Here is a 24221-nt window from a genome sequence, read left to right on the forward strand (position 1 = left end):
GACCGGCATTCACTAACAAAAGAAGATTTGGAATTTTTCTCATGTAGGAAAACGGAGTCTTTTCCAATGTTTTTCATACAATGATGTTACAATGAATAACATCATGAGCTTCTGCTCGAGAGGCACCGCATGCTTAGCTAGGTACGATTGGGGGCAAGGTACCCCCGGCCCCCATGTTGAGGTAAGTCACAATGTGGGATTTATTGTGAGAATTTGTCCAAAACTTCTTGTGTAAAAGGCCACGCTCGCTCAATCTCTCATCAAATTGGCGGGCCACATACACTCTGCCATCAGTTTATGTGGGCCATTTGTGACTATTTACCTTACTTTTGTGTGTCAGGGTTTGAAAGAGAGAGAGAGATTTGTACCTTCACAATGCTTTGTCAATATACAATGTACATGATAACAAGGCAATGGTTTTATTACCTGAATCCATGGAGATGCATAGGTTCATTTCGCGCAAAGGCTATGGCAGCCTTTACCACAGGAGTGGAATTATGAAGAGGCACCACAATTGGAATTTTGTACAGCACTCCAAACAACAGCAAGCTTTTTGAGGTTGTAGGGGGGTGACATGTGGTCATATGGCTTTTATTAGCTTGGATGCATGGATATAGGTGGATTGATAGTGTGTGCAAAGGAAAATTTATAGCAGCCATTTATCACAAAGGAAGGCAGCCACAATTGAAGGCTCAACAAGATTTGAATGCAACACTTGAAACCTCAAGAAAGCAGAGCAAACTGTTTTAGATTGTAGGGATTGACATCTGGGGCAGAGCCAGACCAGAACTTGACAGCAGCTATTTTGTTGAGCGCTGTCGTTGGGTGGACGAAATCCCAAAACAAATACTTGGATGCATCACCACACACCTTGAACTCATCCGGCACACTGCATGTTGGCAGCGCATTGAAGGGGCCCGATCCGCAACATGCTGAGCTTATGCTCTTGAACCCTGCAATGAATCCGATAAAGATCAAGCGCTTGCAACAATGCTCATCTCTTCAATATTATCTTGAATATGCACTTCAATCAGATGCATGTGCTTCGTGGGGGTGTCGTGCACATGTATGAATGTATGGAGTTCAGCTGCACCCACCCTTAGCTTTCCGACACATGCATGACTCTTGGGATCCAATCTTTATGGAAAAAAAGTTCCCGTCTTATGAAGCTTTTGTCATGATACCATGCTAGCTTGAACATCCAGGCTGACAAGAGGCATGCGCATGGTTATGCATCACATTCATTACACCACGTACCCACATACATATGCATGTGTGTGGGTGTGATGCATTACACACTATCCACGGACATATGCATGTACATATCCATGTGTGAAGGTATGTCTTATGTGTGTGTGTGTGTGTGAGAGAGAGAGAGAGAGAGAGAGAGAGAGAGAGAGAGGGTTGGGGAGAGAGACCATAAGCTGATGGTTGCTTCACAATAGCATCAACCAGATTGTAAGAGCTGAGATAAGTGAAGTGGGCATCAGCATACGTGGCTTGCAATGCCTGGAGGCGTCGCAACAAGGCAGCATTGTAGTCACGTGTGAGTTCATTGATGGAGTCGATGCATGCACCAGTCTTACTGTGTTGCACCAGCAGTTGGAAAGGAACACATCCCAGAAGTGAGAGCCCCACCACTGCCACTTTCCTTGCCCCCATTCCATACAACTCCTGTTGCATACAGAAAAGAGGACCATAAAAATGCAGCATCTCTCAGCTACACCCAAAAAAAAGTGCGATATATAGTCCTGGTGGACTAGTCCCTTTGTATTCAAGGTCAAATATGTATATGTCAGAGCATAGAATCTCAATGCTCATCCTATAAAAAAATGTTTGTGGTGCAACATATGATGAACACTATGTCTGCAATGGTATCAAATTGTGGAGATAAGACGTATGGAATGCAGATTCGGGTGCATCGAAAAGCACAGTGCCAAATATCATGATGCGTTGTCGCTTCTCTTTCTAATATACTTTCACTGTCTATTCACCCAAAAAAACACATACTTCCTTGAGTTGCCCTACTTAATCTGATACGCGTGCAACTAACATGTTTAACTAGCACATTGCATCTTTCTCCATAGCTCTCACTAAAACTGGCTTTGTTCTGTTGCGATTTTGCTTGCATATTTTAAAACAAACAGAAGTTTTCGTTTCACAAATCCGGACAATCACTACATGGTGTGCTCAGTTGATTAACCAAAAAAATATGTACAATAAGGTCAACTGGGACAACTACATTAAAATGTTTAGAGGGCCCTTTTGCACTCTAAAGGTAGGTCCACTGAGTATAGAAACTAATAAAACATTTAACTGTATGCCTATCTCACTCTTGGATGAATGGTCTCAAGAGACCGAAGAGCAGGTGTACGAAGTCATGGAGCCAATTCAAGATGGAGCTTCATGCTCCTCCCCGTACCTGATTATTGTCGAATGCTATGATTATCCTAAATTAAACCCCCTCTATGGGGTTTTCTGTAATATTAGTTATGGTTGGATCATGTTAGTAATGTGTATCACAGCCTTGACCTCATTTTTTGAGCCCTTGGAAAATGTTAACCCTAGAGTCCATTCCTTGGACTCGGTCAAGGTACCAGTTTGTCTCTCTCTAATTTATTTGAAGCGTGCTTATGGCCAGAAAAAAAAAGATTGTTTGAGAAAGCCAAAAATGAACAGACTTGTATCCATTCATGTTAATGTCTTTTGCATGTTTTTGCACTACATAAGCATGTAAGCGTTTTGACAAGAGACATCACTGCTCTCAATGGTCACAAATACAATTAATTCTGTGAATGTGAGTCTGAATGTCCCAAATTCTCAGAAAATGAGAGCACAAGCCTGACGAATGACTGCGAAAAAAAGACTTACCTGGATGCGAAGTTCGAGATTGGATTGGAGGAGGTAAACAAATTGGGAAGGAGAGTACTGCTTTTGGAGGGGTGAAGGGACTCCACGGGTAGTGAGGAGGTAGTTGACAATGTAGTCATTGCTGCCAATGTTGATGTAAAAGAGTGCTTTGGCAAAGAGCTCCCTAGTTCCTTCTTCCCCTAGTTTTGCCTGCAATGCTTTCCTTACTTTTGTAAAATAGACCATTTGTTGAGCTAGTGGCACGTGCTGACCCTGCGATCACACAACAAGATGCCCAAATCAAAAGACACGACTACACATATCAATACATACACCCTCTCCCCCTCTCTCATATACATATACATACAAGACTCAAGTATTTATACATACAAGACTCAAGTATATATACACAACACAAAGCATTAGGGGGATAGAAACGTTACAAAGACGTTTCCGCTAGAATTGAGAATTCCTGAGCCGCTTGAGGCAAAGGACACCCCTTGCAAATAGTTGTCTCCTCCTGATAGGTAGGGAGGGGGAGGTGGCAATCCAGCAAATTCAGCTGTCCAACAGGAAAAATATGAGATTGAAGTTGGTAAACAATAGTTTTCTCAGTTTTCTCTCTGTTGTGCGTATGCGCATAAGTGGTAAATAGCATTGCTCCATGTACAATCTTCAAGGTAGACAATGGTGGCAATCTCACAATGAAGTCATCCATAAACAAAAATTTTCACTGATAAATCTCTTCATGCTGTCAAAGACATGATCAAATCCGAGTCATGTGCACTCGCACAGAAACACACAAATGCTCACACCGGCCACACGCGCATGCAGAATCAAAAGAATAAGGCCTACATGGTATGGTAATGATTGTAAACATTCATCTCATGTAGATGCACGCACATGCACAGCTGCAAGCTAAATGCTTGTCATGTGGGCTGTGAGATGATATAACACAGCTCACACCATCTTCAGAGAGAGATGAAACTTGAAAACATTCAAAATTGCATAATTCCTCTGCATTATACGTGTGCGCGCTCGCCTGCATGCTTCTCTATGTGAGCCTGAACTTCAATACATATGCAATTAAGTGTGCGTGTGTGTGTGATTGATCAAAGCAGCATTTGAATTTTAAACCGAGCATCAAAGTAGAAGAGGAGAATGTAGTGTACCAACGAAGTCGGGGCCAAGGAGGCCGTTGCTGAAGCAACCAGTAGCGCGACGCTGAGGGGCGTCGCGGCCGTAAGGGGGCCTGGTTGCCTTGGCGAGTGTGATGAGGTTGTTGTTGTTGCCAGTGTCAGAGAGGGAGTCGCCAAAGATGAAGATGGCGGGGTAGTACTTGAATGAGCTATGATGGTAATGGGCATGAGACTGGCTTTTTCCTGCATTAGCGAATACAATGAGTACTAGTCTGCTACCCGCAAAGCCCACAAACCAGATGAGGCTAGGTACATGCCTCATCAGCCCCATCGCTCTCCGTCCCCCTCCTTGTTACCCGCTTCACTCTCTCTCTCTCTCTCTCTCTCAGTGTCTCTATCTAGAAGGTCTGCTGACTAGCTTATATCTCTCTCTCTCACTCTCTTCCTCTCCCGCCTTTCCTCTCTGAGGCTCCCTCTCTCTCTCTCTCTCTCTCTCTCTCTCTCTCTCTCTCTCTCACTCACACACACACACACACACACACACTCCATTTCAAAAGTTTTCTGTTGGGCTGTTTGTTTTTTAAATGTCTACACCAACTCACTCTAGAGTATTCTCTTACTGATGATACGTGAGTGGTGAACCGTGACACTCATAAATTTTGGCTCCACAGCAAATGGGGCACGATGTGCACACATCCTTTTGGTGCTCTTGCAGGCTTCTCTATGAAAGCGCTCTCTCAGGACTCAAGAGTCGGCCCTCTACTCTAGCGGCAAGCCTAGAGTCTAGACTCTCTCTCTCTCTCTCTCTCTCTCTCTCTCTCTTCCCCATCGGGGCTTTCCGCCAAATAGTACAGTAGATAATGGCAAATGGGACACTCTCTCTACCTGCTCTTCTTGGCGCCTTTCAAAACGCACGGGCCACTGTTTTAAAGACGGATCGATCCTTACAGACTACAGTTTTATTATTAGGAACTTCGAAAGTTTGAAGGCTGACAGTGAGCCCACTTGCCCTTTACAATCGTCCCTTCACTAGCCACGAGAGTAAGGGTGCATTCAGACTGCACGTTTGCTGTGAACACCTTTTCCACCCGGGAGATGCAAGCCCATGCCAATCGGCTCTAGCCTAGTGTTGTTCACAGTGCACAACACACAACCTGCCAAAAGCGCTCCAATGTAGGTCGTTGCAGGCAAATGATTGGTTCTTCGAGCGGGTTTTCCCCCTTGGGCGACTGAACCAGGACAGAACACAAAACATGGTGCTTGGGCGTGAGTTAGCATGTCACACCACATTCCATTGCGCAATTAATGTGCAGTGTGAACTATATATCCTCAAGCGCTGCAACTGGTTGGTCCACGTAAGCTCAACATGAGCAATGTGAACCCTAATTGACACCCCTTTCCCAGTGGGGATCAACGGTGAGCATGTAAGGTGCATCTAGAGCCATCCGATGGACAAGGGGAATAATTTAAGATTCTAAGGAATCTTTTTGACCTTGGAAAGACAAAAACGCCACCCGAGTGAGGCACTAGGGTTCAAATTCACCACCTTGAGCTCTTTGATCCAATGCCTTACCATTAAGCCACTTGTCACGAGTTGAAGGGGAATGCATAAATGAAACATATACAGAATATGTTGGATTTTGATGTTTTTGGTGATCACAAAGAAATCACATTTGGATCACATCCTATGCCTAGCTCACATGGTGATCACATTTTGATTATACAAGATCACAATGTGATCACATCATGTGATGATCACGTTGATGAGCGCCGCCTTTTGACATGAACCATTGATCCCTACTCGGGAGGTCCGTGTCAGTTAGTCCTAAGGCCTTCACTAGTGACAAATTAAGCCCATGCACTTTTCAATGGTTGCCCGTGACACGCCCCCCTGTTAAAGGGTATGCAACAAGATCTGTGCACAACAACCATGACAAGGAGTGAGGCATTGATGATCTTAACAAGTGGATCCCTCCCTAGGCTTCTATCTCATCCCTCCTTGTGAGAGACCTCACTCCCCTGTCCCCTCACTAAGGAGGCTCCTCTGATGGCAGTCCATGAGGCCCTTGGACATGACCTACCTCCTGTCCCCCCCCCCCCCCCCGCAAAAAAAAAAAAAAAACCTTTTGCAGTAGGTGTGGCCCAGGCCTTGGACAACTCAATCACGCATAACCTAAATCATGCAACAATGGTGCTTACCAATATGCATCAAGAAATGGAATATCTCAGTGGGATCCAATGTCAACTACAACTCTTCTTCTCCCCTCAAGAGCAGGTGGGTATACAAGCTATGCAGCAAGCTCCATCATGTGCCACTATGTAGCGCACAATGTTTGAAAAAACGTTGAAGTACCCCTTTGCTTTCCCCCTATACCTTTCCCTGGCAAAGAGAGCATCCAAGCCTCTCCTCTGTCATCTACTCAACATAAGATGCCCCCTCAGGACTCTAAGCAAAATCATAAGTCTAGTCCTAAGTCTATCAACATTGAAATTGAGCAGAATGATGACCATGAACAGTCACAACAAGAAGGAGCTATCATCATCGATTTGAATAATCTACTCAATCGATTCTTTTACAACTTAAACGCAAGGTTGTCATAGGTCTGTGTCAAGGTCTAAGGCCATGGATGATGCCCTCAAGGACTCGATAGCTAAAAGTTGGGAGTCTATACCTCCCAAACCACTACAATTTTTTTTTCTTGGAAGATGCCAACAATGCTTTGATGTGCTCCATGCATGCAATCACGCAACTAAATGAGTTCCAAATGGACTTTGATAATATGAGGGCAAAATATGCCATTGTAGTGAATAAAGACCAATAAATTGGCTACAACCCTAAAATTAGGAGGCTGCAACACCCTTCCAAGGGGGTTTTATTCTTCTAGAGGAGCGCTAGGAAAATACTACCCACCAACATACTTGTGTGATAAGCTAGGTACTAAAAATATTAATCGGTGGCATGAAGTTTGGTGGATATGCCAAGTATAGATGTAATGATGGAGCATTGAGTTATTGTATAGGCATGCAAGAAGAGACACCCTCTCCAAATGCAATCACTTGGAACGACTTTACAATCTTTCTCTCTCTCTCTCTCTCTCTCTCTCTCTCTCTCTCTCTCTCTCTCTTTCTCTCTCTCTCTCTCTCTCTCTCTCTCTCTCTCTCTCTCTCTCTCTCTCTCTCTCTCTCTCTCTCTGCACCATAGAACCCAAAAAAAAAACTTCGAATATCAAAAGAGGACAAAATCAAGGGGCCTCTCTCAAGATGCAATCACCTAATCTTGCATCTAATCTTACACCACCCATATTGCCCCCAACTACAAAACCATTTTCTTTGCTGAAAGAGGAAACCATACTCACACGTACATGCTTGAGCCTATCCCCTTGTTGGCGATACGCACTATTGCAGCCATTTGGCTTAGCTCCCATTTCAATCGATGTGAGACAGGGCGTTGGGGCAATGGACAAGAGTCAAATTGATTGTGCACATTATGCTCACTGCAAGTTCGAGAGTCTAAGTATCACCCACTATTAGAGTGCTCAGTTTTTGGTCACATCCGAACTTGCTTCTCTCACATTTTCAGCCATGACTTAGACCTACACACTTTCCTCTCCTAGCCACAGTGTGGGCTCTCCATTGTGACTCTCATCACCACAATTCTGGAGCATTGAGAGTCACTCATCAGCCATACACATACTACATCACATGTAACTTTGGTCCCATAGGTCATATTTGACCTCCGAGGACGATAATAAAATCTCTCTCTCTCTCTCTCTCTCTCTCTCTCTCTCTCTCTCTCTCTCTCTCTCTCTCCATCTCCGCACAATAGAACCCAAAAATAAAAAATAAAAATCATAGAGGACAAAATCAAGGGGACTCTCTCAAGATGCAATCACCTAATCTTGCATCTTGAAGGCATATGGTACTAATTATGTAAACAGTGACATGCAAATTGATGATAATATTATTATCGAGGTTTCTTGGGAAGAAATGTTGTGCTACACCATGCATGTTGTGCTACATCATGCATGGTGTATTTACAAAAGCACAAAAATATTTTTTTTATATAATTTGCCCATTCACCTTCAAATAACTTCCCTTTTCTTACAACTTTAGCCGCCTCTGACAAAAATCCCAATTGTTGTGATTAGAAAAACATTTTTTATTAATTAAACAAAAATATTGAATCAAGAAGGAAAAAAGAAGTACAAATCTGGCCTCGAAGTATGGGAAGGGGGTAATCCCTTATGACAGTCTGGGAAGGGGGTAATCCCTAATGACAGTCTACCCTTTCAGAAGAAGCCTAAGGTGCAAATAATGTTTGAGCATAAGAGGAGACCACTTTTGCCATATCTCGTGTTTTTTAAATATTCAAGAGGGGACTCCATGTACATCCTCCATTAAGGAGACCAAGTGCACTGTACACCTGCTAATATCATACGTCATAAAGTAAGGATTAAAGTCACAAGAATTCATAAAACGCCCATTGTTCCTTTGGCACTAACAATGCCATACGTAAATCTCAATGAGCTCCAAAGAGGGATGCCTAGACCTCTACACTCCCCTAGAAGTAGTTCATGGGTAGTGAATTTAGTTAGATGAATAGTTTTGTTGCTCTTTTGAAAACAATCATGGCAGATTTTCCACCTTTGGGCAACCATTGAATAAGTGCTGGATATTTTCACTTTGATTGCACCTTCGACACAGACCCTGGCCAACGTTAGCTTTCCTTGATCTGACTCCTATCCATAAGACTTGATCTAGTATGAGCAAGCATTATGTATTGTGCTTGACTCGTGTTGGAGAAGCCCGATCACATTTAAATATGTAGATCCATTGTTGGGCGATGTTGGGAGCCACAATCCACCTTCTACATTGAGCAATTTTACCTCTAGCTTCTTGTATAGCTTTAGTCCTCCTAGGGGCACCAGAGAAAATATCAATAAAGCACTCATTAGCAATGACAAAGTTCTCTTTATGTGTTACAACTAGCTTGCCCTCCTTATTCTTGAGAAAAGGCACAAAGTACTTCTTTTCTTTTTCTTAAGCAGATCCAACATGTTTTTGGTGGGTTTGTCAATTTTACCATCCAAGAACTCTCTAGTATAGACAAGGGCACTACTAGCATCTATAATTTCTTCCTGCCTCAGTGTTTTCTTAGGGTCTACAAGTTCTTGAGAGGGGAGTCTAGGGTAGAGATGGATTCCTCAATTTGAAGAATCTTCCCAGCTATCATCGTCCTTCTATGAACCTGGTAGCTTTAGTTATCCTTTTGAAATCAGTAAGAGCTTTCTTGGATTTTTTGATAGCCTCTTCCCAAGATTTAAATGTAGTAGAAGAAGTACTAAATGCTTCAATTTCTTGCACTTTCCTCTTTGCTGGAATAAGAATTGATTTAGGTGTGGCCACCCAGCTTTATAGTTAGATTCAAATCTACATAGCTCAAATAAAGTTGAATTATGATTAGACAAAAGTAGGGAAGAATCAATGTTACAATTTATGTGTCAATGTTCCTGCAACAAATTAGCAAACATATATAACCTGTCAAGTTGAGCTGATCTAAAGCATTCGCTCGACTGTTTGTTTGACTGTGTAAAACTAGAGCATTCATATTCTTGACCATATCTACTCATTTTGACTTCTCACTACCAGTGATGACTCGTCCTTTTGATATTTCACATGTCAAAAATATTTTCAACCATATTGAAATCATCAACAAGCATAACAGGGCTAGGAATTTGGATAGGTCTTGCAAATAAGTGGCTCTATAAGACACAAAATTGGGAGGTTAAACATTTAGCAAAGTAAAATTGCAAAGGGATGTTGAGAGTGACTACAATTCAACTTCCCATGTCTGCTTTTGGCACTGTTGAACATTTTAATTGTATTTGTTAGAGATACACCACCCTTACTAGAACAATGCTCAATATAACACCAAGTATGATTAATGGTAATCCTTTTAAAGTTATCTTATAATTGAGATCCAATTGTTCTAAGTTCTTGTAAGCAAATGAGGTCAGGCTACAAACTCAAATTAGCACACCACTTCTTGATGCAACTAGCTTTGATAGGATCAGTCACGCCTTTGCAATTTAAATTGAAACCTTTCAAGTTGGGGAAGCTCATTTCTTACTTGCTTTCTGAGGTTTAGCCATAGAGACAGTGGTTCTATTGGGGCCACTAGACTTTTCTTTTTTTCTTTTTGCCTTGATGATGATCTAATGGGGCACGGTCTTCAGCTTGAGTTATGAGCATGTCCCAATGAGGTCTCAAGAGAGGTAGCCAATTGTTGTTTACTCAAATTTTCTCTAGCGTCAATCTCCTTAGTGAAATCAACATCATTAGGAGAAGAATTACTAACCATCTAAGTTCTTTTGATAGTTTCTTTATCATTATCTGAAGAGTCGGATTTTGAAGGGAGACCTCTAGTTTGCTCAATTGGGCTAGGGTGGACATGTGGGAGCTTGGGTGAGTGGGACAATGATTCTTCTTGAGGGACGTAATCTTGTTTGGCACTATTAGGTCGACTAGTGTCATTAGAGTTTTTATGCTCTTTCTCCAAGATTTCATTAATAGGGGCCAAAGAATATGGGTCAAAGAATAGGGGTCAAAGGCATCCTCTAGGAGAGCTTTAGACTTGTTTGATGTAGAGGCCTTGGAGGGATGAGGCTTTTGCCCTTTTGTATTTTCACTTGAATTCTTCCTTTGGACATGCTAAAAACCTTGATTATGCCTAATATTACTGTCTTGCTTTCTGCCTTTATGCTCATGGCACTCTTTTATTATGTGTCCTTGTTGGTGAAAATGGAAGCAAACATTAGGCAGATTTCTATCTAGTATATTCTAAGAGTGTCCATATATATAAGCACCTTGCTTATGTCCCCTTCAATCAATAGTTGGGGATCCCATTTGGGATTTATACCTCCTTTGGCTTTTTTTCCAAGGGCTCTTCCAACTTGTTTTCCTATATCTCTTAACTAGGGGTAGTAGTCAGCTGGAAGATTGAGGAAATTAGCCCAACTGAGACTCTAACGGTCTTGTCCCGTTTCAGATTAAAGCCCCTACACCATTTGAAAAAAGAGATGGGTGTATTTTCTAGCCATTAACCCTTTGTGATCACTTGGAGTGCATTGTTGGCATCATCCATGAAAAACAAATAGTAGTTGTTTGGGAGGTATAAACTCCCATTTTTTAGCTATCCAGTCCTTGAGGGCATCATCCATGGCCTTAGGGTTAATGATCACTCCAAGTGATCATTAACCCTTTGTGATCACTTGGAGTGCATTGTTGGCATCTTCCACGAAAACAAATAGTAGTTGTTTGGGAGGTATAAACCCCCAATTTTTAGCTATCCAGTCCTTGAGGGCATCATCTGTGGCCTTAGGTCTTGACACAGACCTATGACAACCTTGCGTTTAAGTTGTAAAAGAACCGATTGAGCAGATCATTTGAATCAATGATAACAGCTCCTTCTTGCTGTGACTGTTCATGGTCAATGTTGACAGGCTTAGGACCAGACTTATGGTTTTGCGGGCTCTTCCAACTTGTTTGCCTATATCTCTTATCCAGGGGTAGTAGTCAGCTAGAAGATCGGGGAAATTATCCCAAACTGAGACTCTAGTGGTCTTATCCCCTTTGGTTTGCTCTCAGCTGTGAGAGTGATATTTGCTGCAAGTTTCCTCATAGGTGGGAGGATACGATGTATTCCTTATGTGGTTTGATGCTCAGGGAGACTAATGTGATTGCATTTTGAGCTCGGAAATGTATGCCTCGAGCATGTTTTTTGGCAGTCACAGGTAGAGCAGATATTTGTGTACTAGATTTGCAGTTGTTTGCAATGATGTATGCAAAGTGTGGAGATTGGTGCATGCATTTGGAGTGCGATTTAATGCGCTTTGGTTGCTCATGGTTTTGAGCGTGCAGTCAGTTTGGTTACTGGTTTTGTGGCCGTTTTACTGACGAAACTCTAGTGAAATTTTCCCAGGAGTTTTATGCGTATCATTTATGCGATCTAGGTAGAGATTGCGGGTTGCACTCAGCATTTGCGTGCGGTGTTCTCTGCAGGTGGGAGATTTGTGCGTGTGTATGCATCGATACCGCATAGTGTGGGCTTGGTGATTAGCTCATAGATTGCAGTGTGATACTAGAGCAGGCGAGGCTTGTATTGACATTGCGGGGGCTCTATTTTGGAGTGTGTCTCACAGGTTTTACATTGTGTTTCTAGCCATATTTGTAGACAGTTTCCAGGTGTTGTTGGTGAGGTGGTTTTGCTTTCTAGTTTGCTACATTGTGCTCATGGCAGAGGCAGATGATCGCTCAAATTATGATCTCTCCGAAATGTGCATGTTTGATGGGTCAGACTTTGCTGCATGGAGAGAGTGTATGCTTGATGCATTGACACAGCGAGGGTTGCATCAACCATTGAGTGGTGATGCAGGTAGACCTTCAAACATGTCTGACGATCAGTGGCAGGAGCTAGAGGAGATGGCACTATCTACACTCTCTTTGCACCTTGCGGAATCTGTATATGCTCTTGTTATGTATGAGACTACTTCGAGAGCACTTTGGCGCAGATTACATGATATGTATGATAGATCTGAGTCATCACGGACTCGTGTGAGACATGTACATTCACGAGCACGACGACAGGTGACATGTTGGTATTGTGGTCATTCTGGACATGTTAGACGGCGCTGTTTTCGTCGTATGCGACATCGTAGGAGACATGGCAGTCTTAGAGATGTATGTAGTGATGCCATGGACTCAGTTGCTTTGACAGTTGAGGCAGATGTAGTGTCGGAGTATACTAGTGACGGGGATGTCACTTTTACCTCGAGCTATGCACGAGATGCTATACATGTGGATAGTGCACTCCCTTCTCAGTGGTTGCTAGACGCAGATGCTATGTTTCATGTCACGCCGCATCGTGAATGGTTTTGTAGCTATTCTAGCGGGATGCTTGGCAGTGTACGTTTGACCGATGGATCGGTGCATGCGATAGTAGGTGTAGGAGATGTGAGACTGTCATTATGGAGTGGTGCATCTTACTTGTTACGACATGTGCGCTATGTACCACATTTGACAGTGAGTTTGATCTCGATTGGTCAGCTTAGAGATTGTGGATGTCAGATTTCACTACGAGAGCGAGATTTTATGATGCATTTGGGTTCGCTAGTGATTGCGAGAGGTGCCAGGAGTGGTACAGGTTACCCATTGCATGTGGATCACGGGAGAGACGGTGTTGTCTCTGTGATCATGCATCCAGGTAGAGAGCGAGAGAGCAGGCGAGTCTCTTTTGCTTGTGGGTTGCAGGATGCTTTGCATGGAGTGTAGAGCAGTGACCTTGTTGTGCAGGTTGCATCTACGGATGCATAGGTAGAGCGAGACAACTCTAGTGAGTCACAGCAAGATGAGTCATCAGAGGTGATGACAGAGATGACTCACATGGATGCTGAGATGTCGGCTATTGTGGAGTCATTTCTTGATATGCTTATGCCAGAGCTTGATGCAGATTTAGGACAGATGGATACTCTTGGTACACATGTGATATGTGGTGGGCACAAGGAGTCACTCCAAAGCTCGGAGTCAGAGTGCCATGGTCTCTATGATAGGGGACAGGATTGCCATGAGTTGAGTTCTGAGTTGGAGGTGGCAGAGGTTGCCAGGGTTGCATCAACGTTCGGTGTCCTCATGTACGAGATGCTGATCTCGAGGCCCGACATAGCAGCTGCAGTGGGAGTATTTGCAGCAGGGTTGATTAGTTGTTCGATGACTGATCTCGGCATAGAGCATAGGGGAGGTTTGCAGGTATTGGACCGATACTTGCAGGAGTGCATGAGCTCTTGTAGACTATTTGCAGAGCTTGGAGCTAGCTCTGTGTGTCTTCCGCAGAAGGATGTTTGTCTATCAGTAGAGCCGGATGCACTAGCTCATCGAGAGTCAGTGGGCATAGGTTGAGAGAATATCTCACCTTCTATTAGTTGTACACTAGTAGATCTTGATTAAAGGCACATTGGCCTTTAAGTGGGAGGTTGTTGGGGTTAAGGCCTATGTGCCTTGACAGGTCGCCCAGGTCATGGGCGCCCGCCCACTGTTACCCTATACTTATAGTGAGTATACTATATAGGGGGAGCTGCCACTTCACAGTCTCCCCACCCACATTGTGTGTGTGTCTCCTTCTCTCTCTCTCTCACTCTCCGTCTGTGGTGCTCCCCGATCCCCTTCAAGAGAGAGAGAGAGAGAGAGAGAGAGAGAGAGAGAGAGAGAGAGAGAGAGAGAGAGAGAGAGAGAGAGAGAGCAAAAGCTACTAAATTGACTTTTACATTTTCTCTTTGCCCTTCTTTGTCTGCCTACAAGTCATGCACATACTTTCCATATCTTGCCTCTTGAATTAGTTTTATATCTTGTGATACATCGTGCATGCTCAAGAAGTGACTTCTCCTACTCCACTTATTGCATATCTTTTCTGTCTTCCTCCTTAACAACTATTCCACTCTTGCGTCGACCACACATCACATATGATACATCCTGGGGATACATCATGCAACAAATTCCTAGGTGCTTGGCCTTCTTGCAGGTTTTGTTCATCCTTTTTAGATGCCTTGTCCTCCTATTTATCACCCAAAAGTTCTTGCATGTGTTGCATACCTACTTTGCTCTCACATTAACCACGCATCACATCTATTGCATCATAGACCACATTCTCTCACTCTATTGAAGCCCTCTACATTAAGTTTCTCTCTTCCATCCTTGCCTTGTAAGGCATGACATCCATGTGGATCATCACTTTTAATGAATGGTTGTGTATACTCTTGTCTTCAATCATCAATAGGGTGAGCTTCTCTTGCTTGTGTTCGACTGCGACAAACTCTCTTTTTGAGACATGGAGTCCAAGGAAAAGTACTTGTCCACAAAGAGGTCGATGATAACATCATCTCTTTTTAAGACATGGAGGCCAAGGCAAAGTACTTGTCCACAAAGAGGTCGATGATAACATCATCTCTTTTTAAGACATGGAGGCCAAGGCAAAGTACTTGTCCACAAAGAGGTCAATGATTACATCATCTCTTTAAATCCCACAAATGAATTTCAAGAAGGATGTGTGTGTGTGTAGCAAGTGGGAAGGCGCTTATGAGGAGGGAGACACAAAGGATATCGGTAAATAGTATGCTCTTGTATAAGTACCTTCTTACATTTTTGAATGATGCTTGTAGTAGGTGCTAGATATCCACAGTTGCATTGTGATAACCATGCACTCCTTACCTTCTTCATCATGGCTAGAAGGAGTCCATGATGGTGTTAGAAATGTGTAAAATCACTAGAAGAGGTTGCTTGAAGATTGCCACAAGATTATCTTCATCATCTACCAATGGAAGCATTGATATAAGCTTAAGGAGAGGTGGAGAAAATCCTCTTCTAAAAGATACTTAAATCTGAATTTTTTGATGCAAATATAGACACTTATATCAACAAAAGTTGGGATGCTAAAACTGACACAGATTCCAATGTCCTAAAGGGTTTCCTTATCGAGGTTCTTAATCTATGCATTTTTCTACCCCCCTGCCCTTGCTCTTAGAAATCTGCAAAGTGTGGCCTTCCCCACCCTCTTTGGACTTGAATTTCTATTTTGATGCTCCCTTGTCACACTAGAGGTGTGTTTGTGTGTAACACACACACTGCAACAATGCACAAGTATACAAAAGAAATGTAAAAGTTGCAATTTAGTGCGTGCACACACACACACACACACACACACACACACACACACACACACACACACACACACACACACACACACACTCTTGAATGCACAAAAATTGTGCACAAATGTCCATACAATCATACAAATGCACACATACTCTCCTCCATATACATACATGTGCACATAAGCACAGAACTACACATATATACTCTCACATATGCGTCAATATGCAAACACATGCATATAGATAAGTAGATGGCTAAAATGGATGTAAATATATAACCAAAATAGATAACATATTTTAGATAGAAATTTACAGAGAAGACATATAGAATATATTTTATAGAGAAGATAGTAGATACATGGTAGGTAGTATGTAGAGATATATATAAGACAGATACAAGGACACATAGTATGTAGGTAGGTATAATAGATATGACATAGATACAAAGATAGATGGAGAAAGATAGATATACAAAATAGAGATAGATAGTAGGTAAAAAGACATGGTACTAAATACTAGATATAAGTAGATTGATATTAGATATAAAACATAATAGCACCTAAAAATGCAACAAGTAGATTGATAGAAGATATAAAACGTGAACACATAGAAACCTTGATAGTAGATGATATATAGAAAATGTGATAAGTAGGTACCAAAGAGTCGAACAATGACCCCTATTTGGGTGTTTGGTGTGCCATTGTGACCGGCCTCATGGGGTCCTTAGGTGGCCTATTTGGCCCATAGGAGGCTAATTGAGTAACAATTTCTCATGTAGTTTGGCCATGTCCCCCTCGGCCTGGTCTCACACTGAGGCTAAATGGAAATCAACATGGAATCCTTAAATGTATGAAAGGCTTGGAAATCAAGAAAAATAAATTGAATTTGCGTAGTAAAGAGAAACAAAACTTTACATCCATTGTAATATTTGTTTACATCATGTTGGGGTATAAAACATGGGGAGTGCAATTACAAAGATGATGCAACTACAAAAAAACACTTTGTCTTTGGCTCTGCAGAACATTGTGTCGCACTGCAAAGAGGGCTTAAGGAGTGATACACATACTTGCATACAATGAAGTAACTAATCTTATCCAAAACAATTCATTATTATGACACCGTTGAGAAATAAAAGTTGTGCACCATTTGTGCACATCTTCTATTTTGAGTAAGTTTGTATCAATCATTTTGGACGAGGTCACATGCTTTACCTTATAGTCCAAATAAGTGTATATATTTGTCTTACCCGTGACTGTGCAGACCACCGCGTCGCAATGCAGGGAGGATCGTGGTTTAAATCTACACCTTGTCCTTGATTTTGCAGACCTCTGTGTCACATTGTAGGGAGCGTTATGTCTTTTAAGCTTTTCATTTTAAATTACTTACATCAATTTAGGTCTTTTTATGTCTATACTTGATGTTATTTATGTTTATGACATTTTCATGCATTAATGTTTAGATTGCTTCTTTAATTTAATTTTTAGAATTCTAGCTGTGGTAGACACAAAGCTATTGTGTGTTCATCATAAAGTCATTATTGATCCTCTTGCACTCTACCTATATCCTGTGATAGAGGATCATATACAACAGACAAAACCCAAACAACAACCAAATAGCCATTTACTTTGTGTAGCAATGCTATTGATATAAGTTTTGGGGTGCTTTGAATGATTGACCTAGCAAAAAAGACCTGTAGATTCTTGCTGGGTGATTTAGTTCTAAAAAGAGCAAAAGTAAAAGCATGCTCTCGAGGGTGAAAGCATGTATTTGTGGTACCACATTTTTCACTTTTTGGTGGTTCCTTTAATAAAAGGTGGATATTGGTAAAATCTCTGTAAACACACCCAAAAAATTCCAGAGGATATAGTTTAAGATTCTAATTTCAAAAAGCTATCCATTAATATATAACAAGGTCATAGATTTTCAACTTGAGACTTAAAAACGGGGTTGAAAATGTGCTATCAAAGGACTACACAAGACACCAATTTTTGGTACCACCAATACATGCTTTGACCCTCTAATGAACTTAACGACATGATTAGTCTCTATTAAAGTTTTTCTCGGTGAAAACACATTTTCAAAGTCTTTGAGAAGCAAATTCAAAGTGTGGGTAGCACATGGGACCCAAGTAAGCTCCGGATACTTGAGTTTGATTGTATGCCCTGCTCCTTGGGAGTTTGATGCATTGTCTGTGACAATGGTAGCAACATTCTTGAGCCCACTAGCTTTTCAAATTGCACGCTCATAGATGTCTGCTAGAAAATCACCTGTTTTTTCTTTCAAGGATGTATCAGTTGCTTCAACTCAAAATTGGATCCCCTTGGACAAATTAACATCACATTTATCACAGGGGTTTCTCAAAAAAAAAATCCATCCATCAAGAGCAATAGTGCATCCTGATTGTGGCATGTACTCAAGAACTGTGTGCTCAAAATGCTTTTTCATGAAGCTTTGAATTTATCTACATATTTTGTACGCATATTTTTGTAATTAGGTGCCACAAATCCTTTCTTCATTGTGCTCATCAAAGCATCCTTGAAGAAATGATTATGGATTACATTAAAGGGAATTCCACAAGCGACAAAAGCTTGAGTCCACTTGAGATGTAGCTCAAGCAACCATTGCTTGTCAAATGCTTGATGCAAAGTAGAAGTACTTTCTGCCCGTTGCCACCAACTGACGCTACACCGCATCCTTTTAAATGAGAAGTGGCAGGTGTGGGGTTTGAACCACCAGATTCTTGATTGAATGTAGTAGTAGTAGGGGAGCATTGTTCATCCCCTTCTGCACACACGGGGGATTGGCTTACTTCATCTTCAAAAGTCATCTCCACATCCCTGTCAGTAAGTGAACTAATTACTTATGGATTGCCCTTCTTTTTTCTTTCGAGTATTCTCTTTGCCTTGAGTGCCTATTCAATAAATTTTTCTTGATTACCTTTGAGAGGTTTTTCTCAAGCTAGTACATTTCCAGGTATTTTGAACACATTTTCTTTTATCTTGTGTGCATTCCCACTAAATTTGTGGCCACACGATACACACTTTAACGCCAATGAGGCCTTTCCTACTATCAACTCATTTATGTAGCTCCACTCATATCCTTTCATCATATTGTAAAGGGGCTTGTGAACATCAACAAAACTATCTATCAACATTATGCCTCAAATTAGTTTCAATCTATACAAATCATTGCTACTCTATTTAAAAATCAAATCATTACCATTGCTTTCTCATTATCAACAACCATTTGTAATGTCCACAAACATAGCATAAACATTTCATAATATATTGTTATTTAAATCTTAAAAATTCATCTTTAGTGTGAGCTTTCACTCTACACATGACAATGATCAATCACCTAATTTACGTATATATAGCCTTCAAGTGTAAGTAAACTCTGCACATGGCAGGCAATCTCCTAAATCTATTTAAATGATCTTCGGGTGTGAGTCAATTTCTATACATGAGAGGTAATTTTTTTTACCCTACTTAAATCACTTCCAAATGTGAGTCAAACTCTACACAAGGCAAACGATCACTATTCTACTTACATAAATCATCTCCAATGTGAGCATGGCTCTACACAAAGAAGTAACTACTAATTTAAGTTTTTTTAAATTACTACTAGGTGTGGATTTTTTCTACACATGGTAAGCATTCACTAAATTTACTCCAACTAATTTATTCTACACAAAATATATTAACCAGTATATCTAAATGTCAAAATCTAAACTTAATTTTATATTTTTTACTTTTTACTAAAATAGACTTTATTTCTAATTAAAAGCTCATTCAACAAAACAAAATTTTTATTTTTATTTTTGGGTTTTAGAGTTCACCTTTAGGGTGAACTCAAGGCAATCTTTTCAATAAAGAAGCCCACAATGATAAAAGGCTTGCAAATCATTGTAATATATGACAATATTTTTTGATCGAACTACCAAGAAATTATACGAAATGGTGATTTCGCTGATGTGGCACCATATTATACGTGTGTTCAATTGAGGGTGTTGTATAATATTCCTGATTAAAGCATATTATACATATCCCATATAACGTACAATGCAACTTTGTTCTGTTGTGGATATTTCCTTTGTACACCGTTGTGGAGCCTATTTTGGCTTTCTTTGGTAGTCTTGACCATTTTTGAGACTCGATCCGAGAGAGCCCTTTTTGAGACTGTAGCTAGTCATTGTGTCTACATACCCTTTGTGAGGGTCACGCGTGATGTTTTTTGAAACCAAATACTAGGGTCTAGGTTAGCCATATAAGGTGGATTATGATTCTCGGAATCCCTACTTGTGGCCTCGCCACACGATATGTATAGAATCAATCCCTACTTGTGGCCTTGGCTCTCTCATCATTCTTTTATGGTTTATGCATTGTTTTTGCTGAGTTTTGGTTGAGATTTCGATCTCTAAATAGAGGACTCTACCAAAATTTCCACAAAAATTTCACCATAAATTCTTAGTCTCACTCTCTTGCATTTGATCTTGTCAATTATGGATGGATCTTCTGAGAAAGAAGAATATTATATCCAAAAGTTTGATGGCACAAAATTCAATAGCATAATCTTGATGTCTTAGTCAATAAGGGCCTTATAGTTTCATTGAAAGAGCATTAAGGGGGTCTTTACATTGATGATCAGTGATCGAAGCTTGATGCTCTTGTTATGGTGACCATTTGCCTACACCTTGTGAGTCAATTTTCTTTGACAAGAATACTCCAAAGGAATTATGGGAGACATTATGCTCAGCTTGGGATGACAAGAGTGCCTCAAATAAGGTTTTTCATTTGGAAAAGCTAATGCATTTGAATATGAAAGAGGGAAATAGTTTCAGTTCACACTTAACTGAGTTCAATTTCAATGATGAAACAAAAGCTACTTTCTTGCTATGTTATTTGCATTCATCATGGGACACGTTCAACACTACCATTAGTAACTCCGCACCTGGTGGAAAGTTTGTTTTTAGTGATGTTACCAGTGTTATGCTCATGGAAGAGATTAGACGACAGTCTCTTGACACTAGTGGGCATGGAAATGCATATATGGCTAGTCATGGTTGTCACAGGTAAAGAGATCACAATCGTAGTTGCAAACGGTCACAGGATCACAAGAATGCTCGTAGTAAGAGTCATGGACATGACCTATGAAATGTAGAATTATTTATTGCCACAAAAAAGGCCATCTAAAGAAAGGTTGCCGCATTTTGCAACGTGAAAAAGGTAAATCCAATGTCAAGCATAACCTTCCAAAGAGTAGTGTGAAAATCGAGGAGCTCAATGTAGTTGAGTCATATTAGAAATCCCTTTCAAAGAGCATTGTACCTATCACAAAACCTATTGAAGAGCAACCCTCAAGAGCATAACCATCAATAGGTTTGCACAAATCTATTTGCACAAGCTATCCTACTTTGCTCATGACACCTTGTCACTCTGAATTGCAGACACACGTTCCATAACTTGGTTATCTTCTGCTATCAGTGCCAAGTCCATAGAGTCACCCAAAATGACAGCTTCACAAGCTTCTAAAGCATCCTCACATTCCAAACATCCAATGCAACCAACATCTGGTTGTTTGCTTCAACAACACACAAAGGACCTAGTAAAACTACTTGCATTTCCTCTTCTAGCATGCTCTCAAGCTCCACATACACTTGTTGTATTGTTTCTAGCTCTTGCATATCATTCTCAAGAACCTATTCTTCAATCGAGTTAGATATATAATCAAATCATATCTCATCATCTAGTAGGGACTCAATATCACAAGGCATAAGAGAGGGTTTTGGAACCCCCTAGTTTACACAAGGTACCTATGCATCTACATCATGATCCTCATTGACCTCCAACTGACTTGCATGAAACTTGCATGAATCTGCTATGAATTTATTTACATGCAAAAAATCATAACTTGAGACTCTGTCTCCCACATGATATATGTGTCCAAAACACTACTGGAGCTTGACAAACTTTCAGCTTCCTCCTCAGAACTCATCAGTTTTGGCCTTTCAACAACCTTCCCTTTGCGGATGAGCTCTAGGGTGGATGACATGTCTGTGGATGTAGAAGTAGAGTGGTACTAGTCTAGAGATTCATAATAGGCCGAGTCATCATGTATGATGATGGAGATGATTGATACGGAGCTCTGTTATATGCTCATGCTAGAGGTTGACATGGTTATGGCAAGACATGTGGATCCAGTCCTTATGGATTGTAGGGGGGTGATGAATACCTCGAAGTTAGAGTTGAGACATTCATACATGGCTTGTCTTGATGGTTCATATAATGCAGATAGCATTGAGATGGTTTCCATGGATAGGTTGGCCGACATCACATAGTTAATGTTAGCCTTTGGGAGTCTCATGCAGGACCTTCTAGTGTCAAGACTTGACATAGCAGTTGTAGTGGGAGCTTTTGTAGTTGTGATTTTTAGTCATGTGATCTGACATTGTCATGATGCATGGTGGAGCTATGTCGGTTATTATAAGATACATGCAGGATATGCATGCAAGCTCTGGTAGTAGTGATGCATATATCAGTAGATTCAATATACATGCATGCATACACTTTGAGAGAGCGGATAAGCCCTTGTGACCTACACCACTTACTGCTTGTATATCAATGAGACAATTTTTCTATAATTTTACTACTTCCTTTGCAATGCCAAAATATTGTGAATGCTCCATGGTGAGATTACAAGAAAAAGTAATGTAGTAAAACTAGTTTGAGCATCTCTTTCAAATACTTAAATTGCACCACACCCCCACCATGATGGGTATTTTTAAAGTAGACACCCCTAGCTTGGTAATAGACATCCTAAGAAATCCATACTTGTGCCAAAAAAATGGGCCATGCGCAAACAAGACATGCTAGTCACATAAGAGAGCGATGATAATCAAACAAGAGACATGCTAGCCACACAAGAGATCAATGATAATCAAGACATGGAAAATTCTTTAAAACATATAATGGATGATGCTACCCTCACATCAAGTCCTTGGGGGAGTCACTTAATAATTATGTGACTATCATGTGAGTGCAGCAAAAGGGGTTATTTATTTTTAGTTTTTCTCACATTTTTACAGAAGGGTATTATAAAATGAAATTGGGAAAAAAATAAATTTTGAATTGGAAATGGGTGTATTTTATTTGTAAAAAAAGCACAAGTAAGGAGTTTTATAAATAACCCTTGAATGCATGTGATATACACAATTTATACATAGTAATCCCCCCCCCTCCCCCCGATGACCCAAGATCAAGTCAGAGTGAAGGCCTTTTTGAACTCCAACACCACTTGAAACGATTGGCACTACTTCTCTATGTTGCTGATAAGACCTATTAGCTTGACCATGTTGTCAAAGGTTGCCTAAAGTTTCTTGCTCTATTTTGCAAGCTTGGTCTTGGAGTAATTGTCAATCATGATTCTACATAATTCCTTCTTAAACTCCCAAAGGCTTCCTACACTATTGTTAGGATTTTTCTTGGTCACCATGACTAGTATTCCCTGGAGTAGCTCTTTTCAAAAAGTGCCTTGCTTTTTCCCCACTCAAGAACATTTTCTAGGAAACTCATGGTCCTTTCCTGACTTCTTAGAGGAAACAATTGACACATTACCACTGTGAAAACCAAGTGAGTCGAGAAGTTCTTCCACCTTGGTGATGGCCTCCTTAGACATAAGCTTAGGCTTCATTGAAAAGTTGTATATAATGTGGAGCTTCAAGTATATCAAAAATACACATGAAGGGAGTGAAATATACAAAAATGCACATTGAATAGATGAAAGTAAAAGAACTTGTGGTTGTGCCTTTTAGATACCCAAGTATCCATTTCACAGCTCACCAATGTTCTTTACTTGGATTCTCCATGAACCTACTCACAAATCCCACTACCGGTGCAATATCTAGCCTTGTCTAGACCATAGCATACATTAGAGAACCTACTACTACTACAATACATGGAACTCTACACATATAAATTGTCTCTTCTCGTGTCTTTGACCACATATGCTTATTTAGTTTAAAGTGACTAGCCAAAGGTATAGTAATTAGTTTTGTATTTTTCATTGCAAAACTTCCCATCCTCTTGAGAGAGTGTTAATGTCTTCTTCAACATGTCCCTTGATCTTTTCACACCAAATATTCATTTTGCAGCACCTAAATATCTCATTAAAAAAGATTTAGACAACTGTCCTTTTAGTTCTCTTATATCATGCATGCTAGCACCTACAATTAGCATGTCATCAACATACAACATTAGGATGATGTATTTTCCATCCTCCAAATTCTTTGTGTATACATAGTGATATGAGTTGCACCGTTTAAATGCATGTTCTAGATCCATTGGTAAAATTGTAAGTACTACTATCTTGATGCTTTCTTTAAACCATAAGTTATTTCTCAACTTGCACACCATAATTTGCTTACCTTTTTCTTCTTACCCCTTTGGTTGAGGCATGTAAATCTCCTCATTCTAAGTCGCCATGAGGGAATGCTCTGTTTACATCTGGCATTTGTTAAAGATCCAAGTATTGA

General features: G+C 40.7%; 1 protein-coding gene across 1 annotated transcript; it reads right to left on the minus strand.

Annotated features, from left to right (window-relative positions):
• Positions 1–361: 361 nt before the first annotated feature.
• On the minus strand, positions 362–4471 carry LOC147418773 (GDSL esterase/lipase LTL1-like). The gene is made up of 5 exons (XM_086506368.1): positions 4023–4471; positions 3294–3412; positions 2872–3123; positions 1419–1674; positions 362–953 (listed from the first exon to the last, which is right to left on the minus strand). The coding sequence occupies exons 1-5, from the start codon at positions 4318–4320 to the stop codon at positions 724–726; spliced, it is 1155 nt and encodes a 384-aa protein (XP_086362494.1). The 5' UTR covers positions 4321–4471; the 3' UTR covers positions 362–723.
• Between the last annotated feature and the right edge of the window lie 19750 nt (positions 4472–24221).

Source organism: Adiantum capillus-veneris, chromosome 29 (assembly GCF_014529385.1).
Source record: "Adiantum capillus-veneris isolate H3 chromosome 29, ASM1452938v2, whole genome shotgun sequence".
NCBI classification, from domain to species: domain Eukaryota; kingdom Viridiplantae; phylum Streptophyta; class Polypodiopsida; order Polypodiales; family Pteridaceae; genus Adiantum; species Adiantum capillus-veneris.